This window comes from Zonotrichia albicollis, chromosome 6 (assembly GCF_047830755.1).
Source record: "Zonotrichia albicollis isolate bZonAlb1 chromosome 6, bZonAlb1.hap1, whole genome shotgun sequence".
Lineage (NCBI taxonomy): Eukaryota > Metazoa > Chordata > Aves > Passeriformes > Passerellidae > Zonotrichia > Zonotrichia albicollis.
Window position 1 is genome coordinate 3,478,737 of NC_133824.1, and position 23,954 is coordinate 3,502,690.

The window sequence follows — 23,954 nt, forward strand, 5'->3', positions numbered from 1 at the left end:
TTTAAACCGTTATGGATTAGCGTTCTGCTGAACCACGTTAAAAGCTTAGCTTTGTTTATTTTTGTCAAGAAAGGGGCAGGGATATCAGGTTAAATGTTCAGGCAGCACTTTATGAATGGCTGCTTCCCTTGCCCAGCAATCAATATGCTCAGGTACATGCAAGGCACAGCTAAATGCAAGGCACAGCTAAATGCTTTGAGTGGCAGCACTAGTTGCTGGAATAGGAATATTTGTGAATGTACTACTAAAAATAAAATAAGAAAAAAAGAAGGAACTTTAATAAATTTGCATTATTATTTTAATCTATAAATACAAAATGTAATCCAGCATTCAAACAGTTCCTCACACCCACCAGCTCTGTATGGAAGACCAAAGAGCAAATGATCCGAAAACTTAATTAATAAGGTTGGTTGAGGATTTTACTAAGTTTGCATTATTGATGTGATTTGGAGACAGAAATCCTGCCAAAGGCAATCTTTCTGTCATTCAGCTGCAGGAAAACAATACACCATAATGGAAATAAACCACCAAACAACTGGAAACTCATCCACACCACTTACAAAGAGGTGGTCAGATAGTATTAGCCAGCTGTTCAGTTAATTTTCACAGTGGATTCATCAACTATAAAAGTGGCTGTTCTGTTAGAACACGACCGTATGGATCCAGGTTCAAATTTCTACTACAAAATGATGAGCACAATGTACCAATTTAAATTAAATCCAACAATTACCACACTTCTTTGACCTCTGTGTAGTCAAAATGATTTGCAGATGCCAGCCTGGAATGGAGTGAGAGGTTGTGTTCCTGAGTGTTGCCAATAATCCTCTGGAACACTATTCCACGGAAACACTGATTCTGTGAACAGTTGTGCTGGCAACCCTGTAATCTTGGAACTTTCTTATCTAAAATGGAGGAAGTAGGCACTTGCACATTCTTCAGAGCAACACAGACACTAGAGAAGTTAAAAGAATAGTGTCCAGTGGTGCTAGGGAAAAATAAAAACATAAACCTGGGAAAGAAATTCAGAAAAAAAGGAAGAAAAAATCCAACTTATTTGTAATTTGTCTGTTGTTTGTTTTGCTTACTTATGAGAGATCTTAATTCTGCACATTCCAGTGAATGGCCATTTGCTATTAATTTATCTTCTTTCTGACAGCAAGTGGAGCACCATTCCAGAGTTTCAACATTCCCTTGATGCTGCTCTGCTTAATGCTTGTGCGCTATTTAAACAAAGCATATTCCAACCAAATCTGACTATATATGGAATTCCCTGACAAGTGAAACTTTGGATGCCATACAGAAAAGAGCCATGAAAACAGAATACACTCAAACTCCACTCCAGACTGCACAAACTGGGCAGGTACTAGAGCAGGCTCTTGGTGGCAAAGGTCAGGTACCCAGTGTGCCCAACCACCTCCCTCAGTGGCACACCACTCTTGAACTGCACAGTCCCTGGCTGCAGATTAGCACACGAGCTGCCTTGAGGGGATGGGCTGCTGCTGTCAAAGCCAGGGCTGGAATTATCCTCAGCTGCTCTTCCAAGGTCAGGGATTTGCAGGCTAACTGTCCTTACATTGTACACTCGGAGCAGAATTTCCAAGGTGTTAATCTCTGTAAAACCAGATTCTTCCAGGGCCAGGCAGGTTCTCTGAACTTGTTCAATGCAGGGGGAGAAAGAGCAGATGCGGCCACCTGCAAAAGAAGACAGGTAGTGGAAAAGAGGGCAAAAGCCAAAATGAAGCACTTTTCATCTTTTTTCAAATTCTCACAGATACCCACAGAATTACTGTTATACAGACAAAGTGGAAACATTCTTCAAGAAAATCTTCACATGGCAACTTTGTTGGTTTAAAGTGTCAGCACAAAATGAAACACTGACAACTCCACAGGATGCTTCAGACCCTTTAAAAACAACAACAGGAACTTCATTCATCTTCCACATCCAATGTTGCCCTCCACATTTGCTCACAGCAAAACTGTTAAAGTTGGTCCCTTTAGAGCACAACTCTTTTGGAATCACTCTCCACTGCTCTGGAGTGAGCACCAAAGTGCAGCTGGCACGTACACAAAGCCAGAAGTCATTCTCCACACAGTGCCCAGGCTGGAGCCCCAGCACTGCACACGCCCTGACAAAGAGGCTGTGTTTGCTGAGGACGATGGTATGCGTGCACAGAATAAAGGCAGCTCTCCAGGCCATAGATGGAGTGCTGTTAAGGCTTTACCCTTTTAGTCAACATGTCTCCTGAGCATTGAACTTTACTGGATATCACATCGTGCAGGCTTACAACAAAATGTTGTAAAACTCAAGGACAAGACTTTCAAGTGATAAACTAACACTTGTCTCCTTGTCTATGCACAGTTCTGATTTTTGATTCTTAATACAGGCTATTTATAGGCCCCCTACACCTTTCTGAGTGCTACAATGTCACCTTAACAGCTGAGAATAGAATGATTCAGATTTACTCTGAAAAGCCACAGCCAAATCAGATCAAAGAATTATAAGGACACTGTCTGCCATAAGGCCAGGGCATGTGCTTTCACCCAGGACACAGTGTCCCCCAAGGCAACTGCCCTTCCTGAAAAGCTTTTGTGCAGGAGGAAGGAGCACTGGGCAATGCAGCTTCAGCTATTGTTGCATTTATTACAATTAGATGAAGATGCCTGCTGGCCTGATTTGCATTCCTCCCCAGTCCTCTCCTGGGCTCCAGTCAAACCTTCCAATGCCAGCCATCCAAGCAGTTAAAGAACCCGTGCAAGCCAGAGCAAAGCATCCTGCTAAAAATAGAGGCAATGCTAGCACTACATGAAGCCTGCTTTATCTCAAACTCCCCTTTTTTTTTTTCCTTTTTCGTTTCTAAAGTCAGATCTCTAAAAAAAGAAAGCATCAGGTCTGAAAGCGTCACTGTAGCACTCCAGTTACTGTGCAGCAATGATGTGCTGGTGCTGCCTGGGGAAGAGCACTTTCCACAACCATTAATCCACCATACACTAAGCAGGATTTAATTTTAGTCCTCAAATAAAGTCTCTGCACCATGGGGTTCTTATAATGAATCTTCAGAACAAAGTACCCTGGACAAGTAATTCCCTGGAGTGACAATTAAAACTCAAATCTAATAATCACCTGCAATACTAATGCTGGTATGTGTGTTTATGAACCAAGTCTGTTGATGCTGATTTAATTGCACGCCCAGTCCATTAACTCCCATGAAATTAGATTTGTATGTTCATCAGGATGGCCAGCACTACCAAAATGTTCCTGAATCTGACAGCTAATCTTTCCTGCCCAAAGAACTTACACACTCTACTCTATGGTTGCAGATGTAAAACAGAAAAGCTCAGGAAAAAAATTCTGTTACATAATAAGAAAGCTACTATGATGCACACATGTTACAAAGAAAGAATTTATATTCTTATTGTGTAGGGAACTGAACAAATGTCTGACTTAACTAAATGTCAGCTCACAATAACTCTTTGTCTGCAAAGCAAGAATCTGAGAGACCAGAGACTACTACTTCATTCAGGCTTTTTGCTTTTGAGGTTTTATATTGCAATAAAGAAAGCAAAATATATTTACATTTACAGTAAGCCTGTTTTTATTTATTCTGACTGTAAGGGTCTGAAGATACATTTAGGCTTTTGAATTCACATGCTCTGGATTTACAGTCAAAAACTGAAAGCCTGCACACAGCTGTTGCCATGCAAGCTGCAGAGCCACCTACGGTTCTTGTCAAGCCCTCAATTAAAGGCAGAGCACCCTTCCCCTTGCCTGGGGCTGGTCAGCTGAGCACAGCACGTCAACACCAAACTTGGTGAAGATTTATCAGGCTGCCTCCTCACAGCTGCTGGGGGAAGTAGGGTTACAGAAAACAGCCTTTCAAGCCGTTTAGTAAGGAGAAAGCTCTTGCTTGCAGTAGCAAATATCCAGAAGGCAAGCACAAAAATTATTACTTTACTTCCTGCACTGCTGGAAGTTTCTCAGGTGTGAAAGATGAGAAAAGAGTGAACTTCCATCTACCTGAGACCATCCAATGGATTTTAATAGTTCTGTCAATTTTGTTTTCCCCTTTCATGCCTATAGTTCTCGTTATTTTTATACATCCCTCCCAAATAAATGTACCTACAAAGGGCTTAGAAGCAAGCCCATCAAGCATCTGTCCTTACAAATCCTAACAAGTGGGAGAGGAGTCCCCTCTGCTTTTTCTGTACCATCAGGCAGGCCAGATCTGACTTGCAGCTACAGGCTGGAATTATGTGATTAAGCAGATATTAGGAGCGAAGATTGGAAAGCTACAGTTAGCAGAAGGCTGCAAGGCAAAAATGAAATTGCAGCTCCAGACTGCGAGAGGCTGTCTAAAATAGAAACATTTGGAAGTTTCAATTCCTGTGGTGTGTTTAGACCAGCAAAAAAGAAAGTAGAAAACCAGCACTCAGAAGGAGATGCTCATCTGTCCCAGGAGCAGAGACATTGTCATCTTGAACAGAGCAGATGCTTCTGAATTCTGCACTCTGGGAGCTGCCCTCTGTACCCAGCTGGACTACCAGCGAGGCAACACCCCTTCTGTCACAATCACCAAACAAATATAAATCCAGATTTCAGCATTCACACTTCTCAGACTCTTGAGAGCCCTCTTGTCCTTCAGACACCAAGAGGCTTCTAGGGATTAAAGGACTTGAATGTACACTGCTTTGTCTTGCCCTGCCAAGGATTCCTTAGTGAATGAAGAAAAGACATGAACTCCCTCCCTCTCCTCCCTGGGGCACATTGCTCTGCCTGTGGATCACAAAGGGATGGACTAGACTACAGAGCAGTGAAAACATCTGAATGGAAACTTTTTTGTACAAATTGCGTTTATGTTCCTTCAGAACTCTCCTTTTAGGAGAGCTACCGTTCCTAAATTTGGTTAATGAGATCTGTGTGTCATCATAAATTGATATAGTAATTATGAGAGATTAATCCTGCTCACATTGGGAAGCTGTGTGAGCTTTTTGATCTCAAGAGCTGTCTAAAAATGTGTTTATTCATGTATAATGCATCTGACAAGTGCTACAGTTGAGAAGAAGAGAATAATGAGACTGTATGAAAGACTTAAGTTTTTTTCTACCTTCAGTTTTACAGGGAGTGAGTTAGTTTGAAGCATTAATGGAGAGGTTAAATGTCCTGAATCCATAGCCTGGAACAAGCCCACACAGTCCTGGCAGTCATCGTAACCAGCAACAGGGTTGAGAGGACATGAAAATGGAAGTACAACTCTGACTGGAATGATTAGAAAAGTGAGCTTAAGGGAAGAGGGAAGCAGAAGATTTTCATCCACACAGTACTGTACATTTCAACAGACTTTATCTAATTGGTAATTGAGGGACCAACCACTGCTTCTCTACAAGAAGCCAGTGCCTCAAAAGTTGCCAGAATATTCCTGTGCAACTCTAACAAACAATTCTGTTTGTGGTTTGTCTGAGCAAGGACTAATATCTCTACCAGTTCTGCTTAGCTATTGAGTGCATTAGGTTTCAGGTGTGGAAAATCTCAGTGCTATTATTGACAAGAACTCCAGTGTGTGCTTATGATACAGAAAACAAGTCCAAGAAATGTTCTCTTATTTTTGTAGGTTATTGTATGTGTTACAAGTGCTCTGACAGGTTCTTTCATCATCACAATATTATTCAGATGATGCACATGAAGTGCAGCACCATTAAGTTTTAGGGAAAATGGCCAGTAATTTTTAGAATGATTCTGTGACATAAAGAATACAGCACCACATTCTTACCTCTGGCAAAAGAACACAGCTTGGGTTTGGGACTTCAATGCATTGTCGTAACTGGAAGATTACATTACAAAGATCCCAAGGAACAAAAAAAAAAAAAACCACACAGGCATTATCATTGTGTAGGGGTGAGGCAGGAGAGTCACTGAGCAGCATCACTGTGGCATTTACTCTGTGACAAAAATATTGTCTCTGCAAAAGGGGACAGAATGTCCTTTAAGTGCGTGTGCTCGTGGGCGATTTGATGTAGCTTCCCTGACAAGTGAAATTAGAGGATTTGGCTGTTGGAAGAAATTAAAGGATGTTTCTTGATTCAGAAAAGAGAATTTTCTCCAAATCACTTGCCAGCTCACTAATAGGAGCTTGATGTGATTTTCTGCAAATGTGACCTTAACCTCTGCACTTGTAGGTGCATCATTCAAAAGGAATTTACTCCTGCTCATTATTGTGGGCTGGCAAAAGCATGTAACAAGGAAATGAAAGAATCAGTCGGCTCCATACTGGGGAAGAAAACCTAACAACTTTCTTTAGGGATCCTTTCATCCCAAACTACTTCCTTCAAACTGTGTCAAAGCCAGTAGCTTGGCTGGCCAGTGAGGATTTTGATGCAGGAATCTTTCTGCTTGACTCTCTACATGTGAAAGAATCACTTCAGGCAGGCCCAGTGTGTGCACCTGACCTAGCCAGCCCAAGCTAGGGATGAATCAGGAGTCCAAGTCCTTCACATGGTGAGGGACAGAAGCTGAGCCTCAAAGCCACACCTGGGTGGTTTAAAACTGGGATCTCTTCTGGAGATCAAGAAAAATAGTCAGTGAGGCTTTCTACATGGACATGGAAGTGCAGAGGCCCCAAGAGGGAGATGTTCAAAAATGAACTTTATCTGCAGAGTTGTGGGGGGAGAATTGACAGCACCATGTTACCTGATTCAGTTATTTTCAAGGATCACAATTTCATAAACTCATAATTTAGGGGCTTTACGATGCTCCAGAGGGAATGGAGAATCTGAATTAAAGAGTAAAATCTTTAAAGAAAGAGAGGAAATAAAAGAGAGGTGGTTTTAATAATTTTGTGACTCAGACTGTTAAACACCATAAGGAGCAACTTAAAATATAAGAGGCTAATCCACCCTAATACATGGCTGTAATTTTCCATCCCCCTACCTGAAAATTCAAAATCTGTATGAAAATTATTGTACCAGTGGGTTTCTCCCTCATCTTCCACAGCTTTGGAAGAAATAGACCGTATTTATGAGAGTAGAGTAGGTGGGTGCAGAATTATATTCAAAGCACTACAGTATTCAGCTGAGAAATGACTGTGAGTCAAAAGTTTCAGGGCATTTAAGAACTGTAGAATATTGAGGATATTTTTGTTACCTCACAATTTTCTCATTTTCCTAATTTTTAGAAGTTTATCCTGAAGGGGTTAATGTCAACTTTGCAAAAACCACCGAGGTCAGATATTGGGAACAGCAGCTATGACAACAGAAAAGCATTAATCAGCAGATGCTGCAGAAGAAAAACAGTGCAGGTCTGGAAATGAAAGGAAGTTCTGCAGTGCAGCAGTGCCTCAGAGATGCCACAAGCAGCTTTTCTGCTGGAAGTGTGACTGGTGACATCAGCACAAAAGGATGCAGCTGAGATGCAAACCTGAAGCATCACCAGAGAACAAGAACCTTCCAGTCACAAACCTCCTGAGCCATTTTATTTGTTCAGCTCTTCAGAGGCTGGCAGTGCTTTAAACGGGAGGCCAAGCTGCTCCAAGCAGAGTATTTACAGCATCCTGCAAGGCACAATGTGAGTGATAGTTGCACTCTGCAAACAGGATCATTAACACTCAGCCTACAGGAGTGGCAACTATTCAGGACCTTGAGCTGAAGTGGAAGAGAGAACACTGATCTGATAAGGTTTTGTAAGGCTGAGAACTCTCCCATATCATCTCAGCTGAACTCTATTGTGAGCATTGAGGTTTTAAGGAAGAGAGTAGCTAATGCTACATATAGAATTTGCTTAGTTCTCATTTAATTCAACATACCTTAAGACTTCAGGGACTAAATTACCACTATCAGGCAGTACAGCTGTGACATTTGCAGGGCACATCACAACAAAACCCACAGTGTGAATGGTTCAAATGTGACCCTGTCCAGATTTGAGAGAGAGGGCGTGGACAGAAAAGAGTGGAACTAATTTCCTGCAGTGATGCTTTATCACTACACCAACCCTGGAACAGTAACAGCAGAATGTGCACAGGCTGTACTGCAGAAGAGGTTTCACTCTTTGAAAACAAAACAAAGGAGCACTATTAAATTATCTGCCTGTGGTAGGGAAAGGGAAGCAGTTACAGATAACCTTCTGCCATATTTCAGATTTAGCAGCAGTAAAAAAACCACAACAAAACTACCCCCATGACTCAGGATAAAACAGGAAAGTGTCTAAGTTTTTACATTTTACTACTACAATCAATTATATTTTATATGAAAACCAGTTTTTGTTTATATGCAAAACAGCAAAATTTTAAAAATGCACCTATTCAGTCAGGTACAAAGATGCCCAAAAGAGGAGCCTTAGATCAGTACCAGATCTCAGACATGGGAGGCTGGTTGCAGCAAAAACTGCAGCAAGGATCAGCAACTTCCCCTTTTGAGTGGCTCATAAAGTGAATGACACCACTTCACAAACACAAAAATGTGGGATTCTGAAGTATTATTTATATTGCCTAAGCAGATGTAACCTTGTAGCACAGCACAGAAAAGCATAGCCAGATGGTATGGCCGGTTTGGGACTGTATTACATTTTCTAGGATTTCAAATGCTGGAGTGAGACAAGGATTCAAAACTTGGAACTGTTCAAGCAGCCCTGCTTAGTATGCTAAGCATGCACCACTTAAATAATTCAAATTGGACTGCGCAATGCAGCGCCTTCTAAGCTGGGAAGTCAGCTGAGCCTTGTGCTCACTAGATTAGATAATTTGAGCATGGGAAGGGCATTGTACAGTGCAGTGATTTTCTTCCCCCTCAGGACACACACTGGAAATCTGCTACAAATTGAACTGTAACCATTGCAGGTACAGAGTGCTAACAAGGCTCACTGTGTTTATTCACTTTTTAAAGGCAGTGTGTTACGTGGGTATCACAAAGCTCTGTAGAAAATTATCAGTAGTAGCTGAGGGAGCCTAACAGCAGGGCTGGTCCTGACTCAGCAAGGCAGTGCACATTCAGTGACCTTTAAGAGCAAGCTTCAATCTTGTGATTTCACAAAGACTTTGTAATTCACTTGAAGTCCAGCCTGTGACTATATATTTTAACAAAGAACTGGGCCTTGGCACATAATCAAGTTTTTTTAAACTCATGTCCCAGCATGGACACTGTTCAGCACTTCATGCTCTCTTGATTAGAGAAGTCACTTTTGTAGATGGAAGCAATTTGGCAAAAGTTAATTCAGATCCACAAAATTGTGAACTTAATTAAAACTTATTTCAGGATAAAAGAATTATTTATTCACTGAAGTTTATATTTTGATAGGAAAAAGACGTATAATAAAGCCATAAAATCTGTGCAAAATCTCAACATCAGTTCTCACTTGCTGTCACAATCCCAGAGTAACTGGCATAAGCTAGAACATCCTTTATGTTTCCTTCCCACTGCATCCAATGGCAAACTTCTCACTAGCTCCAACCACAAAGATTCAGGACATAAACTGACAAGCATATTTCAGTGCAACCACTTCTTTTTTAACATTATCATTGGGGTGCTCTGTTAAATGGGTACAAATCTGCAATGATTGATGTGAACTGAGGCTGAACACCTTTTATACAAACACCTTTCTACTGAATTGCCAAAGAAATTTGCTTTCAGCATTTATTGTTACTTCTGCTTCCCACACACCTCAGATCTAGCAAAATGCACTTGGGAATGGTTCAAAGGAGTTTTTATAAAATGCCCATGCTAATTGTAGCAGTTCTTACAGGCCTGCAGGAAAAAAATTGTTCTTCTCCTTTCAAATCTTCCACTGTAAATTGAAGAAGCCTTTTGAAGGTTTTATAGCCTTAAAAATGCCTGGAGATTGACATTTGAGAACAGTGATCACACCAGGGAAGGGAGTACACCTTGTGTATGGCTAAAAGGCAGAGATATGTGCACAGAAAGAGAAAAATGCAGTTACCTTCAGCTTTCAATGCTGACTTGGCATGTCCTATGGCTTCCCATGGAGATGGAATATCTAGGAACACGGCATCTGCAATGCTGGAGACCCCAAAGCCGTTTTTGCAGACGTCCTGGTTGGTGACAGTGACCAGGTGCTCCACCCCGTGCTCCCGAAACTCCTCCCGCGCCTTCTCAGCCCTTTGCTGGTGGAACTCCACCGTGTACAGGTGCCCGGTGGGAGCCACTGTCCTGATGAGGGCATGGGAGAGGGAGCCACTGCCTGTACCTGGGGAAGACAAACAACTCATGACATGGGGTTTGTCAGGGACAAACATCAGAACTGAAGTCTTCTGCATTCATCTTCCTGCTCGGAACACTTGTTCAAAACTCAAACGAACACAAACCACTTGTTCAGCTCCTCAAAGAGAACAGTCCTTCCTGCACAAGGAGGGAGGGACTAGGTATCCTAGGAAACAGTCTTCCAGGTCCTCAAAGCATTCATTACAAAATCCTGCAAACCCAGGGTCTGTCCTATCTCCCTGGAGGAGGAAACTAATGCCAAGGGTCAGCTATAGCTCTAACAACTGGCACTGGAGAACACGAGGAAGTAAATGCAACAGGAAAAATTCAGGGAAATTAACTGGAGAGTTTTTTCCAAGTGTCAGACTCTTTTAGGGTGAAAAGAGATTAAGGCAAATTTTAACGGATTTTCAAAACCTTATACTTTACTAAACAAAGAAAATATGTTGGCACGGGTTTGTGCTTGAAAATCCTATTAATATCCATGCAAATAAATGGCCTTCAGGATATGGTTTGCTTTGCACAGATCTCTTAAGAGACATCCTCAATTCCCACTGGAATTACCCCAAACCAAGGCCTCTTGGCTCCTTGCAGCCACACTGATCAAACAGCTGTTTTCACAGGTCACTTACACACATACTCACCTACACAAGCTTAACTTAGTCTAACAAAATCTATCACACAATTGTAGGTAACTACAATTACCACACACAAACAGGGACTGACAAGACAAAGATTTTTTTTCCTTGTTTTAGTTTGATAATTTAGGAAACTTACTTTAAATGATCCATTGGCGTATTAGATAGATGGATGACTAATAACAAAGATTTTCACTTAAGAAAACACCCATATAGCAATCCCATTGCAAATTAGTCACTCAAGTGGCATTTAATGGAGTAATCCCCCAAATTCAAAACCCCACAGCAAGCCTGAATTCTCTGTGTTTATTGATTCATAATCCTGTGCTTAGAACACATTTCTCCTGTAGAAATAAAATCTGTCTCTAGCTATTTTCAATGACTGTTCAGACTGAGGCAAGTCCTTTCAGCTAGCATAAATCTTTAAAAAACATATAAAGGCCAGAATCTGAAGTACAGCAGCTCAGAAACAAGCAGAAAGGAAATTAATTAGGGGGCACAGGGGCTGGTACAGCCGCTTAATTGGCGCAGTACTTTCCATAATCACGCAGGAAGTCTGAGTTCAGCGGCAGATCCCAGGCTCTTGCCCTCCAGTCACACAAGGGGAGGAACACTGCTGTGGCACGGTCTTTAATCCGACAGCTCTGAAAGGGGGCACATTCAGAGTGTAAACAGAGCTCAGGGCCCGCGTTTGCCAGCTCGGCACCGCTGCCCTGCTCCCCGGGGAGAGAGGGGGCTCTGACCCCGGCGGGCACACGGGCATCGCTGCAGCCCAGCACGGCACAGCACACAGGGATGGAGGGATGGAGGGGCTGCAGATTTCAGCACTGCCTTCAGAGAGCTCCGAGAGAAGAGAGAAACATTTACACACTGCATTTAATAAAGTGAAAGTACAGGCAAAACAAAGAAAAACCAAAACACACCTACATGCGCATACAGCAAAAACCATCCTGTCACAGCATTTGAAGGATCTAAATGCCAAAATGAACTTTTCCCTGGTCAAAGGAGTAAAGGTAGCACAACAGCCATGTAGTTGTGAAAACTCAATGATATATGTGCATAACAAAGAAAGAGTATTCCATTGATAGGTTTTTAATGACAAAAGCAGGGGACTATTGCTCCCAGGATGCTAAAGACTGAAATTCTGCCTTTGCATTTCATGCCAAAAGGGAGGATTACACAACCGAGAACTATTGTAAAATGAGGAAATTTAATTATTGTACCTCTCAAATGTGTAGTGCTGCACACTTTCTGCATCTCTCCCTGCTAATCTGAAGGACTGAACAAGCCTGGGCTGTAAGCAGAAGAGCAAGGCAGCTTGTGCCTGTATCCAGTTTCCTTGTTCATATTCTTTTACATTTTTAATCACTTTCCTTTTAAATCTGCACTTAAAAACACCGCAGAAGATACCATTTGTCTCCTCCATAGGAAAACTCATTAATATTTTTGGCTTCTTTTCTAAAACTCTTCTTTTATTCACAATCACTCCAAGCCAAGCCCTGAACTAAAACCAAGATATTGGAAGTCACCACTTACAGGCTTATTACAGACAGAGCTTTTGTTAAACAAGGTTGCCAGGAATTATTTATTGTTGACTGGGTACCACAAACATGAGAACAATACATATGTATCACATTTTAACCTATCAAATTCTATCACATTAATATTATTAATGGGAGCATTTCTGAAGATGTTGCCTGTCTTCTCCGTGACAACACTCTCAAAACTGCAGGAAACAAGATGGCTATGAATCACCCACTATTGTAAAAATCTCTCCTAGAAAATATATTCTGAACCCAGACATGTGACATGATGATGACCCTTAACTCTCATGTGCCCAATAGATCAGCACATTTGATGTGATCCATTAATATGAGTCTGGCATGAGTCCATACCTGCCACAAGCCCTAAAGCCAATCAGCACTGTCTGCACAAGGCAGGGGTTCAACCCTCTGGTTTTGTGATGTTGTAGAAGGGGAAATAAATGTTTGTATTCACAGAATCTGAACTACAGCAGCTCAGAAACAAGTAGAAATGAAATTAATTAGGGGTGTCCCCACAAAGGTGCAACATTCAATATTTTTGTCCTCCTGCAGCCATCTCAATTTCTCTTTGTCCTTATTTCAAAATCACTACTGATAAAAAGCAAAATATGACTCAAAGAGTCTAAGGCACCAGTTTGGTGTAACTTCTAGTTGGGTACAAGTTTCCTTGGGAAATGAAATGTATCCTAGCATGATACAGAATCAGTCAGGACAGTAACAAAACCCTAGGAGTACTACTGCAGACATAACAGAATGTTACCAAACCAGAAATAGCATTCCAGAATTACCTGTGTACAAATTACCTGAACCAGAGAACTGGATACTCAAAAATTAACATTTTGTATCAGAAGAGGCAAGATCAAAACTGGAAGAACTCCAGTGGATTTTCTTTTTCATAGAGGTACAGTGAAATGTCAGTGTTGATACGTTCCTGATCTGACCTAGAAAGCAGAAGGTAAGACAACTAAAACAACTAATTTATAATTTTTACACCAGGATGCTCCCTGTCTGACAGCCTGCACAATAAATAGCCTTAGAAACTGGTTGCTCTCTACCACAGGACAATGCCCACTTGACTATCATGTTTTAATCATGAATGGACTGTACAGAAGAGAAGTAAAACAACAATTCAAACTGCACTGAAGACAACCTTAGCAGCACAGCTGCTGCTTTAGAGCTCATTTAGGTGAGCACTTATGTCATTGCTAATTTTCACTTGGAAAATGTGATGCTCTTTTACATTGACTGTTCTGTGATCTCAAACATCTTAGTCAAAGAGCAGACATCTGCATTGCAGGCATTTAATGAGACACTGCAGGGGCCCCAATATGCCACACTCAAAGCTCAACATCTGAGGAGGCAGCACTGTGCAGGGGATCAGCACAGAGTGAACCAGGAATGGGCTCCACTTCAGTCCAGAGGCAGGAATTAAACTCTTGTGTTACACCTATGATTTAGGGGCTAATGGCCCTGCACACTGATGCAGTATTCCTTCCTTCTTCTTGGGCTCAAGCACATGACATTCTCTTTCTCTGATACCTAGAAGGTCCAGGGGAGTGTTTTTGCCCCTCTCCTAAAACATGCAGTTTTAGGATTTCAGTCCTAGCAAGTGGACATCTGTATAAAACACTCTGGCTCAGCACCTACTGATAGCTCCTCCTGATTTGCAGACAAGCAAGTATTGATCAGATGAACTTCTCAACTGCCCTGAGCTCCAGCAGATCTGTTCTTCTCACTCTCTGCTTATTCAAGTGTGAGGTTTCCTACAGAGAAGCCTCCACACGCCTCAGCCATCTTGAAACAATGACCGTGTTAAAATAACTTCTCACCTTCTCAAAAGCTGAAGTGGATAATATCTGAGCTGTTCAAAACTAAAGCATGTTGTTTCAGCACAGAATGCTGCCAAGACTGAGTGTCACCACAGCTTCACAGCACTTAACTGATATAAGATACAAAGTACATTTTACACTGTTTTCTGTTTCCTTATTGCAAAGGGCATTTGTCTAATCTCCTGGAATCCTACCCATGTCATAAATATAAGTGACCTGATTCTGTGCTCCACTACATTTTCTCTTTGCAGGTTACTGCTTGGCTTGTCTTCCCTAGAAGTTTCTCATCGTGGTGCTTCTTTTTAAAAAAGAGCTACAAATTGTCATTTAGGATTTATAGATGTGTACAGCTGTGTGTAAGCAAAAGCATTTTGGAATAAAGCTGAATAAGCTCTTAAGTGCATGAAAAGGTTCATAGTGCTTGGAAACGGGAAAAAAAAGAAAAGTATGCAAAATGTCATTTAATACTGGGTCTCTAAAATACCTCATAACATTTTAGGAGAGCTTAAGCTTCTGATGCATAATTTGGCTACCTAAGACATTCTGAACTGCGTAAATACAACAAAACAATGACAGTGTTGCTCTATTTGTCTCCTAGCTACACCACTTAGTCCTAGCAAATAGTAAGATAGGTCATGAATCAGCCATGAGAACGGAAGGAGCCTCAAAACCAGGGGAAAATTAATCTTGAGACAGAGCTAACAACTCCACAGCTAAAATCTGTCAAGAAACAGAAAGACTGAACAGACAGACTGCTCACTCTACATGACAAGTTTGTGTAATGACTTATAATGAGTACATGAAAAGACATTAAGCATTTGATGGAAATTAACCCAAATATCTTCCTGGGAAGATAGTCAAGGGTCCAAATCATGGTAACAGAGGTAAGACACAGGAGGAGCAGGGACAGAGAGAAGGAAGAGAGGGAGGGAGAGAATTTCAAGGAGTTGAACCGACAGATGAAAGAGAAAACACCTAATAAAAAATGTTCACTTTGCAGTTAAGAAGTTCCCATACAGAAAATTAGCTTATCTGCCTGTGTGTCATGGACACCATGCTGAAGTAGGCATTTTAATTTTAGGCAGCAGGTTGGAGGTCAGAGAGGGCCACTGCTCACTGACCAGACCGAGGAACTGAGGGAAGGAGAGTAGGGAGCTTTTCAAGGCTGGCACTGCCTAAAAAGAATATGAAGAATTAATTTTTCTTTAGAGATTCAAGTGAAGAAATACATTTTCCTTATAGATTCAAAAGCCTGAATTTTTTAGTAAGGAATCTACAGAATGAACATAACATGGTTAACAACATAGTTAGGTTCAGAGAAGCATGAGAAGTGTACTTGGTGGTCAGGTGAAATCACAAGACCAAAGTGAGTCCAGAAAGTCTGGAAACAAACACTTTAGGGTATGAACGGCTTTCCTCATCAGCTAATGACAGCCACAGGTCTGAACACACTACAGTGATGCCTCATGTGGTCAGAGATTTGGCTCATAGAATCATCACAGACTCACAGAATGGTTTGGGATTAACAATGTTTAAAGATTCTTTAGTTCCCACCCACCTGTCTGGGGCAGGGACACCTTTCCACTAGACCAGGTTGCTCAAAACTCATCCAGTCTGGGCTTCAGCACCTCCAGGGATGGGGCACCCACAGCTTTCCTGGGCACTCTGTGCCAGGGCTTCAGCACCTTCACAGTAATGGGTTTCCTCCTAATTCACCTTTCAGTTCAAATCTATTACCCCTTGTCCTACCACTCAGTTCCCTTGTAAAATTCCCTCTCCCAGCTCTCCTGCAGCTCCTTCAGGTACTGGAAGGTGCTTTAAGACCTCTCTGGAGTCCAGCACAAGTCCAGCCTGTCTCCACAGGGAAAGTGCTCCCGCCCCCTGCTCATCCTCATGGCCTCCTCTGGCCTTGCTCCAATGGATCCACATCTTTTCTACTGCCCCTCTGTTGAGGCCCCAGCACCAGTTCAGTGCTTTGGTGTGGCAAGAGAATGTTGTGGTTTATGACATTTGTACTGATGAGGCTCTCCTAATACTTCAAGAGGTGCTGTACAAGGATCAGGTTTTCTAATTCTTCTCCCACTCTAACTTAACAGCTGCTAAGAGGTAGATAAGGGAGACATTATAAAACACAGACATAATTAGTTTGGGCACATTCCAGAATCAAATTAACTTTGATCTGTACTTTACACTAAAAACAGAGCTGCAAACAATTTAGATGTACTTATGACACAAAAATAATGAAGACAGGAGCAGCATTTGTCAAAAAGTATATAAGCACTTCAGAAGAGTCATAAGCACACAGCTGACTTGCTGGGACTCCACAATAAACTCTTAATCATTTATTAAGTATTCATTAATCATTAAGTCCTCATTAATTTTTTATGGGTGTACTCTTTAACAAAATCTATACCCAGGCCGTGAGTCTGAAAATTTCATAATTGTTTTTGAGAAGCTCTAGGGTAAGGCTGGGTGGCAGCTCCTATTACTCCTTCTCTGAGAAACCATGAGAAGCCAGAACTGCTCTCAGCCTTCAGAAATCCAGTCCCCCAGCTCAGAAACCCATTGCTGTGCAGCAATGAATAGGGTTTAGCAATTTTTAATTTGGGATTTAGCTGAAGGGAAACAAAAAATCCAATTAATGTTTTTGCTCACGTGAGTCTGATTTTGTGAGTGCTGAAGGATCACTGGGATAGTGGTTAAAGTACTTTTGACTAAATTATGTTTTGTCTAAATACTACACTCCATCTAAGCCAAAATATTTCTGAGATTTATCAGATTAAATGAGATTTCACATGCTGTACTATTAAGACAGGCACTCTTTTACATCTCACCATGGAGAGAGAACAGTAAGAGGCCTTGATGTGTGGGGACTGGAAAGAAAAGGATTTTGCTTGGAAAAAATATTTGAAAGGTTTCATATTGGTTCCAGTATAGTATTAAAAACAAACGTGAACCCCTCAAAATCAGTTGTCAAATGGAATTATCCTACAGAGAGCCTAGCCTGGGAAGTTGATTTGGAGAGTGGGGTGAGAAAGAAGAGAAAGATTTAGACTTTTCCTTTATCTAGGCATTGCTGCACATGCAATAAACACAAATGGGGTTATTGGAGTTACCTGACAACAATGAAACTTTCATACTATTGGGCCACTCACAGCAGATATTTAAGCAGCTATTTTGAGTATCATAATTTTGGAAAGATAGGGCTGTTAAAACCAAGTGTGGAATTTCTTAGAGCAGGGACCAATATTTTAAAAAGATCTTATCTCTAGTAACAGTGCTAATAGTTTTAAAACTCAACATACCTTTATAAATTAGAAATTAGCAGAAGACAGAAAAAGGATCATATTCCTACACCTCTGTCATGAAACATCAGGTAGATGCAGAGTCTCCTTATAGCCTCCTCAACACAGCATGCCTGGGTCATTTTAATTATGCATGTGCTGCTGACAAGCTTGCTCTTTATGTGTTTACTGAAGATGATTAAACATAGTAAAAACTATATTAATATGTTTGTATCTTTTAGGACAAATAATAACTAATCAATTTAAACTATATAATTAAAGCAACAGAAAATTAATCCTTCTGCTTATTCTACTCCATGTTTATAACCACATGCAGAAGATCATTTATATTCAGAGCATTTCAAGATGACACAGAAGGTGTTTCCTCTTACTTTTTCAATCATTTCTTCTCACAGCTGGGGAAATCAATTCAACATTCTGCTAGCTCACAATGGCTAAATACAGGACACACCTCTATGGCTGAGTTAGTAAGTCAAGAGGAAAAGAGCCCAGCATGTTGTACAGAGCCTGCCTTGCCAGTTCATACAGTTCAACTGTATATCTAAGTTCAAATAATAAAAAATACAGACCTCTGTGCTAATTAATGCTTAAAATACACCTAAACTTGGCACCAGCAGGAAGCAGACTCAAGTTTTACTATACCAGATTTCCTGTCTTGTTTCTACTCATCACCATTGGGCTGGTTCTGTCTAGCCCACACAGGGCTGATCCAGAGCTAATGATTTTGGATCACCAAACACCACAGAATTTAGGATGGCACCAAAGCAGGCTACATCCCCACACTGCAGGCTCCAGCTGTCAATACCTGTCAAGTGTTTTATTCACAGTAAATCTGCAGTAAGGTCTCCTGCTTTAAGGTTAGCCAGATGGATTTATTATAGTATTCTTTCCTCTTTCCTTTCTTTGTGAAGAGTGAACCTTGCAAGCAATACAAGCATACCTATAGCTGTAAAAGTGTTCACTTTGCCTGGAAAGCTGAAGTTACAATATAATGTCAGTACAAGCATTAAAATGAACCTGGGGACAGCTTCCCCTTAGCAAAAAGGATCGATTTGTGGCTATGACTTTTGACTCACAACAGTTTTGGAAATCATCAAGTGTTTCCATTTCTTAGATGTTTAGATAAGCAAGAGATTAAACATTTTCATTCTCTCTAGGCACCTTTGACATTACTGAAAATATTTTATATACAGCTCTGTACATTTGACTAGTCTGAGTGAGACAGGACATGGAGCAATTCCAATCTCTTCCCCCTGCCCCCCAAATAATTTTCTGTTTACTTTTCCCATCCTAGCTAAACATAGCAGGGAGAGGAAGAGCTGATGAATACAGAAACTTCCCATGACAAAACTAAAACCATCCTGCAAACCAAATCACAAACTCACAGGACCCAGCTATTTTCACAGGATCAGAGGCTTCTGCACAGGGCTTTGCCTGCTTCAAGTGCTGCTGTACAGAAGCAGCTAAACACAGTGCCTGGTTCCCAACTGGGTGCAGAGATAAGTGCTGTCTCAGTTGTGTTGGAAAGTGGTCATTATGCCTGAAAAGCTGCCCAAAATTATGCATGAGTGGGAACAGGAAATGGTGAATGTAAGAAAGCACAGTGCATCACAGCCCTATCATGCTGATCCTTTGCCATATCTATGCTTGAGAGGGAGGTGTATGAAACTGCTTCAAAAAATGCTCCAACAGCCAGAAAAAACAAGGACAAACTACCTCAGCTGCTATTTCTCCAAACTACAGAGATTCTCTCAAATGAAGCAAGCCTCATACTGCCTGTAGTAATAAAGTTATGGAGACATTATTATAAACTCTAGTAACCAAGATAACATTTTATGTCAATTTTCACTCCTTACTGCCAAATTAAGCAAAATCATGACAGCTGTAATAAATTAAACCAAGTTTAGAAATAAAACACAGCCCTGTGATGAACACATCATTGATTGTATTTAATCAGTGATTTTGCATGAGTTTGTGGTGCTACAAGTAGATTACACTTGGAAAAAGAAGAACGAAATTTATGTACTTACATGGTAGCACATATAAATACTGCCAATTTATTTATCTTATTAGTTCTACACTCTATCACCAGAGTCTCTTTCACCAGTTTATCTCAACTACATCCTCAGAAGCTGCAAATTCAAAGCCTGAATCTTGATTTAAATCATGTATTTACAAACGTTTTTAAGAACTTAACAACAGTTTTAGAAAAGGGAAAAGAAAATGTTTACATATTTGTTCCAAGATGAATTACCCAAACACATGCTCAGAGGTATACCCACATAAATGAGGCTGCATGCTGAGGTAGCACCAATTTTTCAAGAACCAGCTGATAACATGTGCACATGATATAGCATTCTTCAACATGTGGGCAGGGAAAATTGTATCACAGTGGGAAGAAAGTGCAACTTTTTGCAAAATATAAAGAAAACCCTGTTTTTTTTCATGAAAGTGTTGGTGTTAGTTCTTAATAAAGGATTTCAACATAGTAATTATTACCTGATTCACACACTATGGAGCCTGGCTTCAGTTCCAGCATCATGGTGATGATGGAGATGTCAGTGGAATACAGAATCTGCGTCCTGTGCGGGAGATTCATGGTCCACAGTTCTGGAGTTGGATGAAGAATGAACACCCATCCTCCTTTACTGCAGGTCACTTTGGAGCCATATTTCTTGCCAATGAGGTCTGTGGAATGCCTGATGACCCCATACTTAGTCTGTGTTACAGAGCCATGCTGCACCTTCACAGGAAACATGGACTCGTGGCCCAGGAACACAATGGCCGTGTCACCATCCTTTATCGTATCTCCATATTCCACAAAACTCATGGTCACAACCTTGTATTGGCTGATGATTGTCACCTAGGGAAGAATAAATATGTCAGGAGGGTTTCACAGGACCACAGTGGAGCTGAACCTACAGACATAAAATCCAGTGATTTTATTTTCTCCAATACAGAACAAAACCACACTGTGCAAATAAGATGCTACAAGAGAGCTCCAGGCAGTTCAGGGAGCTGCTCTCCACTGTACTCTTGATCCAATTACAATCAATGGAAGGATCCCACAGATTTGGAAATAACAAGTATTTGTCTTGGTTTATGGTACATTTTAAAGAAAAATCGGGAAATACATTGTAATTTACTCAGCCTGCTCCAAAATGCTACTGCAGGTTAGTACCAATTTCAGCACCCTGTTCAATTACAGTTCCTGAGCACTCAGAGCATGCTATTAAGCTTAATTCTATTCCCATCTTCTTGCTTATTTTTTGATGATTTACAACATAAAGACATTCTGCTACTTGCCTGGACCTCAATCATTAGGACCACTAACAAAAGTATACTTGAAAGTTTTCCAAATGAATGTTTAGAGATAGGCTAAGGGCATTAATTTATGCATAAACTTGACTAACTACATGGAAAAAGAATATTGTGGCCTTTAATTTGCCATTGGGGGTGCAAAGTAATTGTCTGGGAAGTGATCTCTGCTCCAGCTAAATGTAAACAACCACTTGCAAGCTAATGCCAACAGTTGAATCACTTCAGCCCCATGGTCTCAGAGCTGTTTTAGAGAATTACAATTAAATTTTGATGGCTTTGAGAAGACAATCTAGAAATCAGAAGGTGGCTTACAATGAAACCTGATATTGCCTTTCAGATAAAGCAGCTAACTGTCTGAGCTGCAGGTTGATCAATTCATGCAAGAATTGCTTAATGGAGTAACAGGGATCCCAAAGTTAGAAATTAAAGCCTATGACAGAAGGCTTTGAAAGTCACATTTTGGTATACCATCTCTGGCAGAATCAAAAGCAGTGTTACTTTTAGTTTCAGAACAATTACTGAATTCACACACTTTTGTGTGGAATGCTTAAGAGTTTGGTCCTGCTTCATCATTTCAATTAAAAACATTCAGTTCTCAAAGTGTAGTCTGGTGTCTGTAGTCTGGTTCCTGCCTGGAGCTCCATGTAGCTCAATTTACTGTTAAGCAGCTAGATTTATAATTTTTCCACTGCAGTCACTGAGGTTGATAAACAGATGTGCTTGTGGCTGAAACTTCCAAAGCTTATGACATGCTTATTGCATAAGGTGTTCAGATGCCAAGGCAGAGGAGGCTTGTCTGGACATCTGGTGAAATAGTAAGAAGAGCATCCCATGAATTCAGAAATGTATAGATAAAGGACTTTGTGAGATAGAACAAATGCTGTCTTTTATAGCTTGCACCCTATGATTATGTTCATGTCTTAATCTTTCATAAATGATACTCAGAGTTCTCATTCCAGATACTTTTAATGCAGTGCAGTTCTCAGCTCTCACAAACGTCATCTGAAAGGACCTCGAATGGAATCCATTTCTTTCACAGTATTTACTGCAGTTACACCCATGTGCAAAAGAATCGTGTAGCAAGCCTGCAGAAACACTGAGCGAATTCCTCTCCCTTTGGTTACACCAACCAGCTGGCTCCCAGCTCCCTTGCCTTCCTTTGAGCCACTACATTTACCACAGCTAAGAGTTACAGCAGTGAATCTCAGAATCTTTAAGGCTGGAAGGGACCTTTAAGATCAGCAAGTCCAGCAAGTCCATATCAGTGCAAGCTGACATCCTAAGTGTCATCACATCCCTTAGGCCTCACCCACTACATTATATTCATACATTTGGGGTATAATTGGTGTCTGTGAGGAATTTTGGAAGTTTCTTTTCCTCGCCCCCTTGTCAAGGAGCACAGTGACACCACCACTTCCAGTATTCTCCATTGCCTGGCAGTGCAGAGGCTCCCACAGTGTTACATTTTCCCCCGGGCAGCACTTAGGGGATGGCTGCAGCACCGCTGTCGCGGGAAACTGAGGCGGTGCCCCCCGACACGGGATCAGGACTTCCCTCTGGGTTTGCCACGGCTGCAGCGACCTAAACCCAACGCCCCAGGGGGGCCCTCGCAGCCTCACAAATAAAAGCACTAACATGATTCTGTGTTCCCTTCAATCACAACGCAGGCACACATCTCTCTTCCCTGAGCAGCTCCCACAGGACCTGGCAGGCTGCCCCTGCCCTCTCCTGAAGCCGGGCTGCTTGGCACGGGGAGCCCCCGGCAGGCACGGTCCCCTCGCTGCCCAGGCGCACGCAGGCTGCGGAGCCGCTCCGTGCCCCCGCTCAGAGGCGACCCCGATACCAGGGCTGCCCTCAGCCCCTTCCGTATCCCGGGGGCGGTAATGCGGCTCCTGCACCCCAGCAGCGCATCGGACCCGGGAACCCCAGCTGCGGGCAGGTGAGAAGCAGGGGCTGGGCAGGGAAGGGGTGAGAGGCGGCATTCGCCTGCGGGAGAGCAGCGCTAACCCGTAACGGCCCCGGGGGCAGGAACGCCCTGGCCCCAGCGCCCCGCGTCCCCACGGGACGGTTCTCCCCGTGCCCCGAGCCCGTTACCTCCCCAAGCCCGGCCCGGCCCGGCCCGGCTCTCCTCACACGCGGGGCCGCCCAGCGCCTTCTTCCGCCTCGGTCGCAGGCTGCTGACGCTCCCACTGCCTCCGCCCCCGCCAGCCCTGCCTGGAGCCGGGAGTCGCCGCCGCTTCTGCCGGGCGCCGTCAGACTTCGCTCCTGCAGCCCTGCTGAGGCGCGTGTTTCTCTCAGCCCGTCATACCCACGGCTCCATCAAGGCGCCCGCTCCCCTGAGCCCGTCATGCCCACAGCGCCATCGAAGCATCCATCCCCCTGAGCACATCCGTGCCCTGAGGCCCTTCGAGGCTCTTGTCCCCCGCAGTGCCCTGCTGACCGCCCCCGCCCGTCCCCTGAGCGCTCCTTGCTGGGTCCTGCGGAGTGGGGACGGTCACTGACACCCTCAGCAGCCCCCCTGGCACCCCGTGGGTGCTCCTGCCTCGGGAGCTGCCCTGTCAGTGAAAGTGACGGGTCCCAGTGGATCACTGGGAACAGCTGCAATGGGGACTGAGAGCCCCTGTGGGAACTTGGCGTTGAATGTGTAGGGTGTCTCAAGGGCCACCACCAGCAGGGCTGAAGCCGTTTCCCAGGGAATGGCTTTGCCACTGGCACACCTGGGCCTTGCCTCCATGGCCCCCAGGCAGACAGCTTCCAGAAAGTTCTGCATGCCCTTCCCCCAGGGCAGCCTCAGGGAAAGGCAGCTCGAGGCCAAGCAAGCTCTTGACAGGGGTATCATAAGGCTGCAGGAGAAACCACACTGTGGGCTCAGAAGCAGCAGAATTGTTATCTAACCCCCTAACAGCATGGTACTAACTCCTACTTCTGTCTCGTGTTTAGGATGGAAGTGATGTGGAGAGCCCTGCCTGCCCTGTGGTACGGGGGCTGCAGTCAGGAGGCAAGGAGGAGCAAAGGAGGAGAATGTTGCCTCATCCTCTGCTCACAACAAGCCCAGGCCACCTGGCATGGGAGCGGTATGGGCATAGCAGGGAGCGTGTGAATCACCTTGGACGTGCT

The 23,954-nt window shown here is 42.7% G+C and overlaps 1 protein-coding gene across 2 annotated transcripts; it reads right to left on the reverse strand.

Moving 5' to 3' along the window:
- Positions 1-275: 275 nt before the first annotated feature.
- TRMT61A (tRNA methyltransferase 61A) lies at positions 276-23,174 on the reverse strand. 2 transcript variants are annotated; one of them, XM_074542302.1, is made up of 4 exons: positions 22,971-23,174; positions 20,016-20,379; positions 9,920-10,186; positions 276-1,692 (listed from the first exon to the last, which is right to left on the reverse strand). In XM_074542302.1, the coding sequence occupies exons 2-4, from the start codon at positions 20,344-20,346 to the stop codon at positions 1,364-1,366; spliced, it is 927 nt and encodes a 308-aa protein (XP_074398403.1). In that variant the 5' UTR covers positions 20,347-20,379; positions 22,971-23,174; the 3' UTR covers positions 276-1,363. The 2 variants fall into 2 exon arrangements, with proteins under 2 accessions (XP_074398403.1, XP_005483325.1); XM_005483268.4 differs by having other exon boundaries at positions 22,932-23,171.
- Positions 23,175-23,954: the final 780 nt, after the last annotated feature.